The sequence below is a fragment of the Cebus imitator genome, unplaced genomic scaffold, assembly GCF_001604975.1.
Source record: "Cebus imitator isolate Cc_AM_T3 unplaced genomic scaffold, Cebus_imitator-1.0 Scaffold77, whole genome shotgun sequence".
Lineage (NCBI taxonomy): Eukaryota > Metazoa > Chordata > Mammalia > Primates > Cebidae > Cebus > Cebus imitator.
In genome coordinates this window covers 919808-934586 of record NW_016107392.1, presented here as the reverse complement: position 1 = coordinate 934586, position 14779 = coordinate 919808, and the positions used below count along the sequence as shown (strand labels likewise).

General features: G+C 36.5%; 1 protein-coding gene across 5 annotated transcripts in view; it reads left to right on the top strand.

Annotated features, from left to right (window-relative positions):
• The window catches only part of AGBL3 (ATP/GTP binding protein like 3), a 131409-nt gene that overhangs the window by 73432 nt on the left and 43198 nt on the right, over nucleotides 1-14779 (top strand). For 4 of the 5 annotated variants that reach the window (XM_037739969.1, XM_037739970.1, XM_037739971.1 and 1 more), the window contains one exon: nucleotides 8360-8434. The exons of the other annotated variant lie outside the window; for it this stretch is intronic. In XM_037739969.1, coding sequence (XP_037595897.1) covers nucleotides 8360-8434 — 75 coding nt within the window. The remainder of the gene's footprint in view (nucleotides 1-8359; nucleotides 8435-14779) is intronic. 5 annotated transcript variants of the gene reach the window in all.

Sequence of the window (14779 nt, the reverse complement as noted above, 5' to 3'; positions counted from 1 at the left end):
TTACAGGCACACGCCACCATGCCCAGCTAATGTTTTGTATTTTTAGTAGAGACGGGGTTTCACCATGTTGACCAGGATGGTCTTGATCTCTTGACCTCGTGATCCACTCGCCTAGGCCTCCCAAAGTGCTGGGATTACAGATTTTCTGTCTTTCAAACTATCACTCAAGACAGTTTTACTAAATGTATCACTTCTAGATAATTTGTGTCATCATTTTTCTTTAATTCATTTATTTTTAAGAAGTAAAAATTATATATATTTATTGTATATCACACATTGTTTTGAAATATGTATACATTGTGGAATGACAAAATTGGGTTAATTAACATATTGATTACTTCACATACTTATTTTTGTGGTGAGAACACTGAAAACAGTAAAAATCTATTCTTAGTAATTTTCAATATAATACATTGTTATTAACTATAGTCACAATGACATACAATAGATCTTGAACTTATTCCACCTATCTAACTGGAATTTTGTATCCTTTGACCAACGCCTGCCCAACCCCCACCCCTTTGCTCCTGCAGCCCCTGGTAACTGCCATTCTACTCTCAACTTCTATGAGTTCAGCTTTTTTTTTTTTTTTTTTTTTTAAATACTCCACACATAAGTGAGATCATGATCTTTCTGTGCCTGGCTTATCTCACTTAACATAATGTCCTCCAGGCTCATATATATTACTCCAATGACAATATTTCCTTCTTTTTAAAAGCTGAATATTTCATTGTGCTACATACCACATTTTCTTTATACATTTATCTGTTGAACACTTAAGTTGATTCCATATACTGGCTATTGTGAATAGTGCTGCCATGAGCATGGGACTACAGATATCTCTTTGACATACTGATTTCTTTTTCTGTAGATACAGACTCAGTGATGGGATTGCTAGATTAGATGATAGCTCTATTTTTAATTTTTTAAGGAACTTCCATAGTGTTTTCCATAATGGCTATACTAATTTATATTTCCACAAACAGTGTGCAAGTGTTCCTTTTCTCCACATCTCCAATACTAATTATCTTTTTTTTATAACAGCCATTCTAACAGGCATAAGGTTATGTGGTTTTAACTTGCATTTCTCTGATGATCAGTGATGTAGGGAATTTTTAAATATACCTGTTAGCCATTTGTATTTTTCTTTTGACAAATTTCTATTCAGAGCCCTTGCTCATTTTTAAAATCAGGTTGTTTTCTTACTATTGAGTTCATGATATATTTTGGATATTGATCCTTTATCAGATGTATGGTTTGCAAATATTTTCTCCCATTCCATTAGACGTCTCACCATTCTGTTGTTTCATTGGCTGTACAAAGGCTTTTTAGTTCGATGTAATCTCATTTGTCTGTTTTTGCTTTGGTTGCTTGTGCTTTCAAGTTCATATCCAAAAAAACCATTGCCCTGACCAATGTCATGGAGCTTTTCCCCTGCATTTTTTTCAGTAGTTTTATAGTTTCAGGTCTTACATTTAAGTCTTGAATCCAATTGTGTTTGATTTTTTGTACATAGTGTGAGATAAGAGTCTAATTTCATTCTTTTGCATGTGGATATCTCATTGTCCTAACAGCATTTATCCAAGATACTGTCCTTTTCACACCATGTGCTCTTGGCACTTCTGTCAAAAGTCAATTGAGTATAAATGCATAGATTTATTTTGGGGCGATTTCATTCCTTTGGTTTACATGTCTGTTTTTACATCAGTACCATGCCATTTTGATCTGTGTAGTTTTATAGTATATTCTAAAGTCAGAGAGTGTGAGTTTCCAGGTTTGTTCATGTAGCTCAAGGCTGTTTTGGCTAGTTGGGCTCTTTTGTGGTCCCATATAATTTATAGAATTTGTTTTCTATTTCTCTGAAAAATATCATTGGAATTTTGATAGGAATTGTATGGAATCTGCAGATCACTTTGAGTAGTATGGATAGTTTTACAATATTAATTCTTCTAATCCATGAGCACAGGCTATCTTTCCACTTCTTCATAGAACACATTTCATGTCTTCTTCTATTTCTTTTATTAATGTTTTATAATTTTCAGTTTACAGTCTTTCACTTCCTTGGTTAAATTTATTCCTACATATTTTCTTTTTTGTAGATATTACAAACAGAATTTTGTTTTTGATTTGTTTTTTAGATAGTTTGTTTTTACATAGTTTTTTATTATAGTTTGTATAGAATCACTACTGATTTTTGTATGTTGATTTATCCTTCAACTTTACTGAATTTTTTAATTCTGTTTTTTTGATGGAGTCTCTAAGGTTTCCTATATATAAGATCATGTTGTCTGCAAACAAGGACAACTTAACTTCTTCCTTTCACTTTTTACTCTTGTCTAATTACTCTGGCTAGGACTTCAGTACTATGTTGAATAGAAGTGGCAAAAGTGGGCATCACTGTCTTGTTCCTGATTCTAGAGGAAAAGCTTTCATGTTTTCACCACTGGGTATGATGTTAGCTTTGGGTTTTTCATAGATGGCCTTTATTGTATTGAGGTACATGCATTCTAAACCTTGTTTGTTGAGAGTTGTTATCAAGAAACGATGTTGAATTCTATCAAATCCTTTTTTTCTACATTTATTGAGATGATCATAGGGTTTTTGTACTTCATTCTGCTGATGTGATGTATCACATTTATCAATTTGCATATGTTGAACCATCCTTGTACTGGGATGAATCCCATTTGATCATGATGAATAATATTTTTATTGTGCTGCTGGATTTGGTTTGTTAGTATTTTCTTGAGGATTTTTACATCTATGCTCATCAGGGATATTGGTCTGTTATCTTTTTTTCTTGTAATTTACTTGTCTGGCTTTGGTATCAGAGAAATGCTGGCCTCATAAAATGAATTTGGAAGCATTCCCTCTTCTTCAGTTTTCTGGAAGAGTTTAAGAAGGATTCATATTAATTCTTCTCTAAATGTTTGGTATAATTCAGCATGAAACCATCAGGTCTTGGGCTTTTATTTTATGGGAAACTTTTTATTTCTAATTTAATATCCTTACTCATTATTCATCTATTCGGATGTCCTGCTTCTTCATGATTCAGTCTCAGTAGGTTATACGTAGCTAGGAATTTATTTCTTCTAGGTTATCTATTTTTTTGCCATATAATTGTTGATAGTGGTAGTCTTTTATGATCCTTTCTATTTCTGTGATGTCAGTTATAATATCTCATCTTTCTTTTCTGATTGTATGTGAGTCTTCTCCCTCTCTTCTTAGTCTAGCTATAGATTTGTCCACTTTGTTTCTTTTTTTAAAGAAAAAAAAAACCTCTTCATTTCATTGGTCTTTCCTATTGTTTTCTAGTCCCTATTTTACTTATTTTCGCTCTGATATTATTTTCTTCCTTCTGCTAACTCCATGCTTAATTCTTTCCTAGTGCCTTGAAGTGTAACACTAGGTAGTATATTTCAGAACTCCTTTTACCTTTTTTTCAGCCACAGCTCAAAAGATCTTTTTTGATGTAGGTGTTTAATGTAGGTATTTATTGATATGAACTTCCCTCTTAGAACTGCTTTTGCTGCATCTGATAAATTTTGATCTGTTGTATTTCCATTTTTGTTTTTCTGAAGATATTTTTAAATTTCCCTTTTATTTAGTGACCCATTGGCTGTTCAGGAGTGCGTTGTTTAATTTCCACGTATTTGTGAATGTGTCACTATTTTTCTGCTATATTTTCCTAATTACCTACTATCCAGTCACAAAAAGCAATGACTATGACATAGTTTAGGTTTTGTCAGGACAGCATCCTACTTCTGCATATCAATTTCTGTAGTTTTCAGATCTTAATGCATAAAACCCTCAGACTATCAATGGCTTAAAATAGCAAACATGTATTTTCTTGTTCATGAATCTGCAGGTCAGCTGTGGCTCTACTGGACTAATCAGAAATCAGCCAAACTTAGCTCCCAGTTGTGGATTGGGTTCAGGTTTATTTCACCTTTCTTTCTTCCCCCAGACCAGCAGCCAGCTAGGGCATATTCTGCTCTGGCTAATCACAAGAGTTCAAGAGGGCAAGCCAAACAATGCAAATACATTTAAAGCCTCTGTTTAACATTCCACTGGCCAAATCAAGACCTATGTCCAAATTCAACATCAGTGGGGTGGGGAAGTATAATTATATAATAGTGAATATTTAGGAACAATCCAGGGGTATATTTTCCCAGGCCAGGAGTACTAAAAGTGAAAAGGTCCTGAGAAAGGAGTGTGTCTGTCATTTTCTAGGAAATCCAAGAAGGCTAATATGGCTAGAGAAGAATGAACAAGAAGAACAATGGTAAGACATGAAATCAGATAAATCAGAAAAGTATTGAAGGTTGCAGGAGCAGATCATGTAAAGCCTGGTAGGCTTAGGACTGGAGCTTTGATCAGAGAAATGACATGATCTGCCTGAAGTGGTTAGCAGGGTCACCTTGGCTGTTGTGATAAGAGTAGAAGGATGACCCATAAGGGAGACCAATTAGCTCAGGCCCTCCAACCTGAGCTACAGAATGAGACCCTGTATCAAACAAAAAAATGATGTTGGGAAACTGGATACGTACATACAAGAGAATGAAACTGGACTTTTATACTACACACAAAAAGTCAACTCAAAATGAACTAAACACTTAAATATAAGACCTGAAACTATAAAACTCCTAGTAGAAACATAGGGGAAAGCTCCATGGCATTGATCTTGGCAATAATTTAATGGCTATAACACTAAAAGCATGGAAAACAAAAACAAACATAAACAAGTGGGACTATAACAAACCGAAAAGCTTCTGTGCAATGAAGGAAATATTTAATAGAGGGAAAAGGTAACCTATGGAATGGAAGAAAATATTTGCAAATCATATATTTGAACAGGGGTAATCTCCAAAATTTATAAAGAACTCCTACAACTTAATAGCAAAAAAACCCACTAAGCTGATTTTAAAATGGGCTAAGTACTTAAATAGACATTTCTCCAAGGAAGACATATAAATGGCCAACAGTTATATGAAAAGTTGTTCGACATCACTAATCATCGGAGAAATTGAAATCAAAACCACAATGAGATACCATCTTACACCTGCTAGGTCAAAAAGTTTTAAAATTGTGTTTGCAAGGATGTGGAGAAAATGAAGCCTTTATACATTATTGGTGAGAATGTAAATTAGTACAGCCATTATGGAAAACAATATGAAGGTTCCTAAAAAAAAAATTAAAAAGTGAATTACCATATGATCCAGCAATCACCCTTCTGGTATTTATCCAAAAGAATGGAAACCCAGATGCTAAAGAGATATCAGCATTCCCATGTTTATTCCAGTACTATTCACAATAGCCAAGATGCAGAAACAACTTAAGTCTATCAGTGGTTGAATGGATAAAGAAGATGAGGGGTGTGTGTCTGTGTAAGAGTGTGTGAGTGTGTGTGTGTGTGTGTGTGTGTGTACATACTAGAATCTCATTTAGCCTTTGAACCTGGAGGACATTATGCTCAGTAAAAAAAGCCAAATACAGAAAGACAAATACTACATGATCTCACTTTTATACGGAATCTAAAAAAGTTGACCTAATAGAGAACAGAACGTCATTACCAGGGGTCGGGGAGATGTTAGGCAAAGGGTATAAACTTGCAGTTGTAAGATGAATATGTTTTGAAGACCTAATGTACAATATGGTGACTATAGTTAATAATATATACTTGAAATCTGCTAAGAGAATAGGTCTTAAGTATTCGAATCACAAAAATTTTAAAAAGTTGATAACAACGTGAGGTGACATATGTGTTAATTAGCTTGACTGTGGTGATAATTTCAAATGTATACTTAAAACATCATGTACACCTTAAATATATACAATTCAATTTTTATTTGTCAATTTAGACTTCAACAAAGCTGGAGGGAAAAAAGCAAAGATGATTGTTATCAGGCTGGTTTAGACATGTGTCAATCCATAAATCACTCACTGTAACTAACAGGATGGACTGTGCTGATTGGCTTCAGCCTGGGCTGTTTGACAGATCCTCAGAGGATTCACCCAGACCTCAAGAACTGAGAGTGGGTAGGATTAAATTCCCAAACAAAATTAAAGACAGTTGCCAGAAGAAGAGAGAATGGGATCTAGGGACATGAGCAACAAATTTGAACAAAGTCCAAATTCAAAAAATTTTTAAACAATCACATAGCACAAGAATAAATGTTTTACTTCTCCTATATTCTCTCCTACGCTATCACACTCTCCCTTTCCTTCCATTTGCCAATCTTTTCCTTTCTCCTCTATCCACCCTCAATACTTTAAAGAATTATACTTATATATTCTAGTGGGTTTGTTAAAATGCCATGCAAGTCTTTACTTCACAAACACCTTCTCTTTCCCAGATATGTATATCAGCATACTCATGGATAAATATTCACATCCATGCCCACAATTCAGGCAGTTATACATACACACACACCCTCTGGAGTAAAAAATAACAGGAAAAAGAAAAAGTTTGTATTCTGTGTGATCATGTTCAAAACTAGATGAATCCCTACAATGGTCAGATATTAATTATGTGCCACATTTTGGTATAGGCATCCTTTTCAAGATATTTTTCTAGCATTATTAAAATGTTACCTTTTAAAGAATAAACAGATTAAACAATAGTATTTAAATTCTAACTTTTAAAAATTAAATTTTTAACTAATTTGCTGCTGTGAGAAATAATTCAGAGAGATGCCAAGGACCCTGTTTTCTGTTTCCCCTAATGGTAACATCTTGCAAAACTATAGTGCTATGTTACAATAAGGGTATTTGTATTCATGCAGTCAAAATGCTGACCGTTTCCATGACCATAAGGATCCCTCATATTGCTCTCTTAAAGCCACACCCACTCCCTCCTGTCCTTACCTTGCAGTTATCCCTTCAACCACAAATCCGTTCTGCATTTCTGTACATGTATCATTCACCATTCACAAATGTTTTTCACATTTCTGTGAAATCACACAATATGTAACTTGCTGGGATTGACTTTTATCATTTGGCATCCTTCTTGGAATACTCATCCCCCACCCCCAAGTTGATGCATACATCCATAGTTTCTTTCTTTTTATTTCTGTGCAGTATTCCAGGCTATAGATTTACCACAGCCTATTTAACCATTCATCTATTGAAGAACATGTGGGTTGTTTTCAGTTTGGGGCCATTATGAACATAACATTAGTGTACAGGTTTATGTGAACATAAGTCTCCATTTCCCTGAGACAAAAACCCAGGAGTTCAATTGGTAGGTGGTTTGGTAGTTATGGTACATACATGTTTAATTCTTTATCAGACTGCCAAACTGTTTTTCAGAATGGATATATAATTTTACATTCCTAAGAGCAGTTTATCCATTTTCTATGCATCCTCACCAAAATTTGGTGTTGTAACTATTTTCTATTTTAGTCATTCTGACAAGTGTGTTGTGATATCTCATTGTGGTTTTAATTTGCATTTCCGTAACAGTTACACAATGTTGAAAGGCCGGGCACGGTAGGTCACACCTATAATCCCAGCACTTTGGGAGGCCAAGGCGGGTGGATCACAAGGTCAAGAGATCGAGACCATCCTGGTCAACATGGTGAAACCCGGTCTCTACTAAAAATATAAAAATTAGCTGGGCATGGTGGCACGTGCCTGTAGTCCCAGCTACTCGGGAGGCTAAGGCAGGAGAATTGCTTGAACCCAGGAGGCTGAGGTTGCGGTGAGCCGAGATCGAGCCATTGCACTCCAGCCTGGGTAACAAGAGCGAAACTCCATCTCAAAAAAAAAAAAAAAAGAAAAGAAAAGAAAAACAATGTTGAATATCTTTTCACATGCTTATTTTCCTCGTCCCCTGCTTAGCCTTCTCTGACATTACCTGGCAGAAGGGGTTGAGGCACTTCCACTTGGCTTTTGTTGGCAAGGGTGTGTGTGGGAATCAGTCATTTCTGTGGTGTTAGGCTGGAGTAGAACAGTTATTATCTAAAAGGTTTTGGTCTCTATAGGCTGTCCCTCTCCTGGTCCTCGGGCTTAGAAGGAACAGGCTTTTGTAGGAATTTTTAAAATTTTTGCATTCATTGGCATTTCTGGGTTGCTGGCCTCTCCAGCTTTAAAGCGGGAATATATGAAGCAAAAAGAAAACCCAGTGAACTCATTATCATGCCACTCTTCTGGCCTTGAACTCCCTAGCTAGTCTGCCTTCTACTTTCCACCTTTTAGAGCTTCTTATGTAATACCCAGAATTTTTTGTTGTAGTTAGTGGGAGGAACAAAATACTTCTCATCTTCTTAAAAGTGGGAGTCTCAAAATAGTTGCATGTCTGCATATGTACTATTTGATATGTTGATTAAATATTGATTTTAAGTATGATTCTTTTCCTTAGAAAAAACATTTGAAAACAAATAAGGAAAGGAATTCTACTATAGCAAGCCACCAAAATGCCAGAGAAGGACAAAAGGTAAATTTTCGTTAATCTAGTTATTACAAGTTTTTTTTAATAAATGCAAGAGAATGGCAAGTTATTTTCTCTTACACTTCTTATACTTGAATTTTCCCCTGGGAGGAGTTAAAATTGTGTTCATATTATTTACAGTTTATAAAAACACAAAAGATCCTTGACAGATGAGAGGTGGGCCTTATTAAGATGTCATATTAAATTGCATTTATACTTACCTTACTCTAAAAAGTATTTGAGGAAGCTTACAGAGATGCATCCAGGGTAGCAAGAATAAACAAATTAAAACTAAGAAAAATTAAGTGGGACTATAAGGATGTAAAAATAAAAATAGTGGTACTGAAAGATCAGCTTCTACCATGACAGCACAAAGAGCTCTGCAAACCCATTCACCAGCAAAACTGGGGAAAATTATCATCCACAACAACAAACAACAACAGATAAAGTCTCTGAAATAGTCTTAAAGGCATACAGCAAATGAAACAAAAATCTATTCAAGAAAGTCTACTAAAATTCATTAAAAACTGTGAGAGCCTGCGATATTTCAATCAAGACTCTTCCCCTACCCCCACCCACCTCCGCAGCTCAGTAAAACAGAAACTCCACACTAGTGTAGACAAGAAATTACGGTTCCCTCTTCCCAGACCTCCAAAGGGCTATCCTGGGAGGCGCAGGATATCAGTATTTCTTATTCTGCCCCCAGCTACCCATTGCTAAGTCAGGTGAGTGCAGACAAGAGATGGGGGCTCCCTTCCTCTCCCAGTCCCCATTCATGAGACAGAGGCTCTACTTCACGTGCTCCACTATTGAGAATTCTTGGGCTCTGATTGCCTTTATCTTGGCTTGTAAAATGATGGTTCCACACTGGTAGAGGCAAATGGCAAAGACCTAAAGCTACTGCCTCCCCTCCACCTATAGTTCAGCTCCTAAAGCAGGGTATCCCTTGGAGGGAAGAGTGCCATTTCCCCATCCCCAGCTCATAAGCCATAGCTTAGAAATTTTGCCCTGCTGAAAACTCAGGTCATGAAACAAATGGCTCCTAATCTCTTCCAGAAAAAGAAAAGTTCAAGCTTAAGGACATTCTCAAAACCAATGCAAGTGTGGTTAAAAAAACAAAACAAAACAAAAACAAAAACAAACAAACAACAGAAAAAACGATAAGAAAATCTGGAAGACAAATATGTTACTGGTAGAAGTTATCTTACCTGCAGCAAATCCATACATGTCTGCAGCAACATCAGTTCTTGCCTTCCACTCCTGCCCTAAAACTTGTCTCAGTCTCTTTTTCTGCCTTCTGCCTCTGAGTCAAATTCTTTAAAATCTCATATACCAGTTAAACTCTGCCATTTTGTTTCTTGATGCGCATGCTTGAGCTCACTCCTGAATCTTATCATGAAGCTGCTGATCACCAGTCTCAGGTGTTTCCTGTCTGTAGGAAGCCTGCCTTTCCCTGCTGCTGGCTGCAACCAATTATTATTTTAGAGAGAGCGTTAACAACCACCTGACCATCACCTGATGCCTGACGTTCCTGGTGGAGTTTTGCTGGAGCCCTCTCCTGCCCTACTGATGCCTGATTAGCTACCTACTGTAAATGAACCCTAGCAGATTCATTGGCGCTACAAGGTAGACTGAATACTGACTAATTTGCCAGAGAGAACTGGAGAAAAAGACAGCTAGCAGGAGCCCTAACTGGAGTCAAAAAAAATCTTAAACACTGACTTCTGCAACTGTCCTTTTGAAGAGGTCCAAATTTGATTGGATTAGTCTGAAAAGAAGAGCTGAATGTGGTCAGGGAAGGAGACAAAGAGAGCCCTACCTAAACCACTCCCATCACAAGTGAATGTGGATATACCTAAGTCTGTACTCTTGAGGATCAACATCAGAGGCTTAGTACTGCAGGGAGCAGAGGTGGCTATAAAGGAGTAATGCTCCTTTCCTTCTGCTCTCCCTTCTAGAATTACATTATTTCAAGAATGTAACATGAATAGGAATTAAAAATTTTTTATAGTAAACATTCTCTAATTGATACCCCGGTGTTAAGTCATTTGCAGGACCCAATAACCAAAATAGGTTTTCTTAGGGGATTTTTAAAATGTATATATTGCAAGACACATATTTATTTAGTTCTCATAAATAGTTCACATAGTGGTTTTCCTCACCTATCCAAGCTACATTTAATGTAAAATATTACAAATCCCTTTATATTAAATGCTCATGTATTTGCATCTTTCTTGATTGGAGGTTTTAAAATTTTAAGAAATCATTATATTTAACGTTAAATACTTCCAAATGGAAAATGATCTTCATTTGGTCAAATGCTTTGAGAAGGTTGCATACATCCTAAGTGTGCCCATAAGCTAATAGGAGATCGTGGTCACTTAAAATTTCTACTCATCTTTCACAAAAAGAGTGAATAATCTCATTTTCACTCAAGTAAATGGCTAAGACAACTTAAATTCATGCTTTCAAACTGAGTATTCTTACTTTGTTTGCTTATAAGACTTCAATACATCCATAAAATAAAATTGGTAAATTATTTTTAAAATATATCAGTTAACTTTGTTTCCCACTAAGACACTCTCACTTATTGATTCTGAAGACTTTCAACAAAAACAATTACTGTGGTTAGAAATTGTAGCTCATGTACATAAGATCACTGACCTGGTGATATTTTTCTCTGGGATAAGTGTAATAGTTTATTATGGTTCACAGAATCATTCCAATGGGGGCTGAAAATGACAAGAGTTTATCAAATCAAGTCTTACTAATTTTCTTCAACCTGATTTCAATCCCTGTCTTGCCAAATCCTAGTGATTACATAATATCACTACTTTTAAATTGTGTATTTTTTCTAGAATGTTTTTCTTTCTTCAATAATCAAATTTTGAATTTTGCATTTTACTCTTTTCATACTGATTTTGCTGATTTTTCTGCTGCCAATGGATTATATAGATGAAGAGGTGGGTTTCAGCTTTAACTCCAATTCATAGTCTACTTTTATTTTGGTTTTATATGCATTACATGTAACATGAATGTGCATATACATGTATAAGCATTATATGTAACATGCACACACATATGCATGTATATACACATAATACATCTGTGCATATACATGTAATCAATGTACACTTATGTTACATGTAATGCAAATACATATAATGCATATAAATCTTCCTCAGGCCCTTCCTCAGGCCCCTTTGGAAAATTCTTTCTAATATCCATATATGACAGATACAGAAACAAAACTTTGGGAGCATTTAAAATATTTTCTTGGTAACATAATGATTTGTACACTAGTCAAGATTAGCAGTCACAATTCCAATGCCACAGTGTTTGGTGTCCCTTTTACTCCAACTGGATAATATTGGCAAGTCCTTTCAAGACAGAAAGCAGGGTCATATGTTTATGTCCTCACTTTGGACTTCTTTATTTTTTTAGTGTATTTTTTTATTGTATTTTAGGTTTTGGGGTACATGTGAAGAACATGCAAGATTGTTGCATAGGTACACACATGGCAGAGTGATTTGCTGCCTTCCTCCCCATCACCTATATCTGGCATTTCTCCCCATGCTGTCTCTCCCAAACTCTCCACCCACCCCCTGCTGTCCCTCCCCTATTTCCCCCCAACAGACCCCAGTGTGTGATGCTTCCCACCCTATGTCCATGTGTTCTCATTGTTCAACAGCCACCTATGAGTGAGAACATGCGGTGTTTGATTTTCTGTTCTTTGACAGTTTGCTGAGAATGATGGTTTCCAGGTTCATCCATGTCCCTACAAAGGGCACGAACTCATCGTTTTTGATGGTTGCATAATATTCCATGGTGTATATGTGCCACACTTTCCCTGTTCAGTCTATCATCGATGGGCATTTGGGTTGATTCCAGGTCTTTGCTATTGTAAACAGTGCTGCAATGAACATTCGTGTGCATGTGTCCTTATAGTAGAACAATTTTTAATCATTTGGATATATACCCAGTAATGGGATTGCTGGGTCAAATGGAATTTCTATTTCTAGGTCCTTGAGAAATCGCCACGCTGTCTTCCACAATGGTTGAACTAATTTACACTCCCACCAACAGTGTAAAAGTGTTCCTACTTCTCCACATCCTCTCCAGCATCTGTTGTCTCCAGATTTTTTAATGATCGCCATTCTAACTGGCGTGAGATGGTATCTCAATGTAGTTTTGATTTGCATTTCTCTAAAGACCAGTGATGATGAGCACTTTTTCATATGTTTCTTGGCCTCATGTTTGTCTTCTTTTGTAAAGTGTCTGTTCATATCCTTTGCCCACTTTTGAATGGGCTTGTTTTTTTCTTGTAAATCTGTTTTAGTTCTTTGTAGATTCTGGATATCAGCCCTTTGTCAGATGGGTAGACTGCAAAAATTTTTTCCCATTCTGTTGGTTGCCAATTCACTCTAATGACTTTTTCTTTTGCTGCGCAGAAGCTGTGGAATTTGATTAGGTCCCATTTGTCTATTTTGGTTTTTGTTGCCAATGCTTTTGGTGTTTTGGTCATGAAGTCCTTGCCTACGCCTATGTCCTGAATGGTTTTGCCTAGGTTTTCTTCTAGGGTTTTTATGGTGTTAGGTCTTATGTTTAAGTCTTTAATCCATCTGGAGTTAATTTTAGTGTAAGGTGTCAGGAAGGGGTCCAGTTTCTGCTTTCTGCACATGGCTAGCCAGTTTTCCCAACACCATTTATTAAACAGGTACTCCTTTCCCCACTGCTTTTTTTTGTCAGGTTTGTCAAAGATTCGATGGTTGTAGATGTGTTGTGTTGCCTCCCAGGCCTCTGTTCTGTTCTGTTGGTCTATATCTCTGTTTTGGTATCAGTACCATGCTGTTTTGATTACTGTAGCCTTGTAGTATAGTTTGAAGTCAGGTAGTGTGATGCCTCCCGCTTTGTTCTTTTTGCTTAGAATTGACTTGGCTATGCGGGCTCTATTTTGGTTCCCATTGTCAGTATTAGACAGATCAACGAGACAGAAAATTAACAAGGATATCTAGGACTTGAACTCAGATCTGGAACAAGCAAACCTAATAGACATTTACAGAACCCTCCACCTCAAATCCACAGAATATACATTCTTCTCAGCACCACATCGCACCTACTCTAAAATTGACCACATAATCGGAAGTAAATCACTCCTCAGGAAATGCAAAAGAACAGAAATCATAACAACCAGTCTCTCAGACCACAGTGCAATCAAGTTAGAACTCAGAATTCAGAAACTAACTCAGAACTGCACAGCTTCATGGAAACTGAACAACTGGCTCTTGAATGTTGACTGGATAAACAATAAAATGAAGGCAGAAATAAAGATGTTCTTCGAAACCAATGAGAACGAAGACACAACATATCAGAATCTCTGGGACACATTTAAAGCAGTCTCTAGGGGAAAATATATAGCAATAAATGCCCACATGAGAAGCAAGGAGAGATCTAAAATCAACGCCCTATTGTTAAAATTGAAAGAGCTAGAGGAGCAAGATCAAAAAAAACTCAAAAGCTAGCAGAAGACAAGAAATAACTAAGATCAGAGCAGAACTGAAGGAGATAGAGACACAAAAAACCCTTCAAAAAATCAATAAATCCAGGAGCTGGCTTTTTGAAAAGATCAACAAAATAGACAGACCACTAGCCAGATTAATAGAAAAGAGAGAAGAATCAAACAGATGCAATAAAAAACAATAAAGGGGATATCACCACAGATTCCACAGAAATACAAACCATCATCAGAGATTATTACAAACAACTCTATGAACATAAACTAGTAAACCAGGAAGAAATAAATAAATTCCTGGACACTTGCATCCTCCCAAGCCTAAACCAGGGAGAAGTCAAAACCCTGAATAGACCAATAACAAGGTCTGAAGTTGCGGCAGCAATTAAGAGCCTACCACCCAAAAAAAGCCCAGGTCCAGGTGGGTTCACAGCCAAATTCTACCAGACATACAAAGAGGAGCTGGTACCATTCCTTCTGAAACTATTCCAAACAATCCGAAAAGAGGGAATCCTTCCCAAATCATTTTATGAGACCAACATCATCCTGATACCAAAACCTGGCAGAGACTGAACAAGAAAAGAAAACTTCAGGCCAATATCCATGATGAACATAGATGCAAAAATCTTCAATAAAATACTGGCAAGCCGATTGCAACAGCACATCAAAAAGCTTATCCACCATGATCAAGTAGGATTCATCCCGGGGATGCAAGGCTGGTTCAACATACGCAAGTCTATAAATATAATTCACCACATAAATAGAACCAAAGACAAAAACCACATGATTATCTCAATAGATGCAGAGAAGGCCTTTGACAAAATTCAACAGCCCTTTAT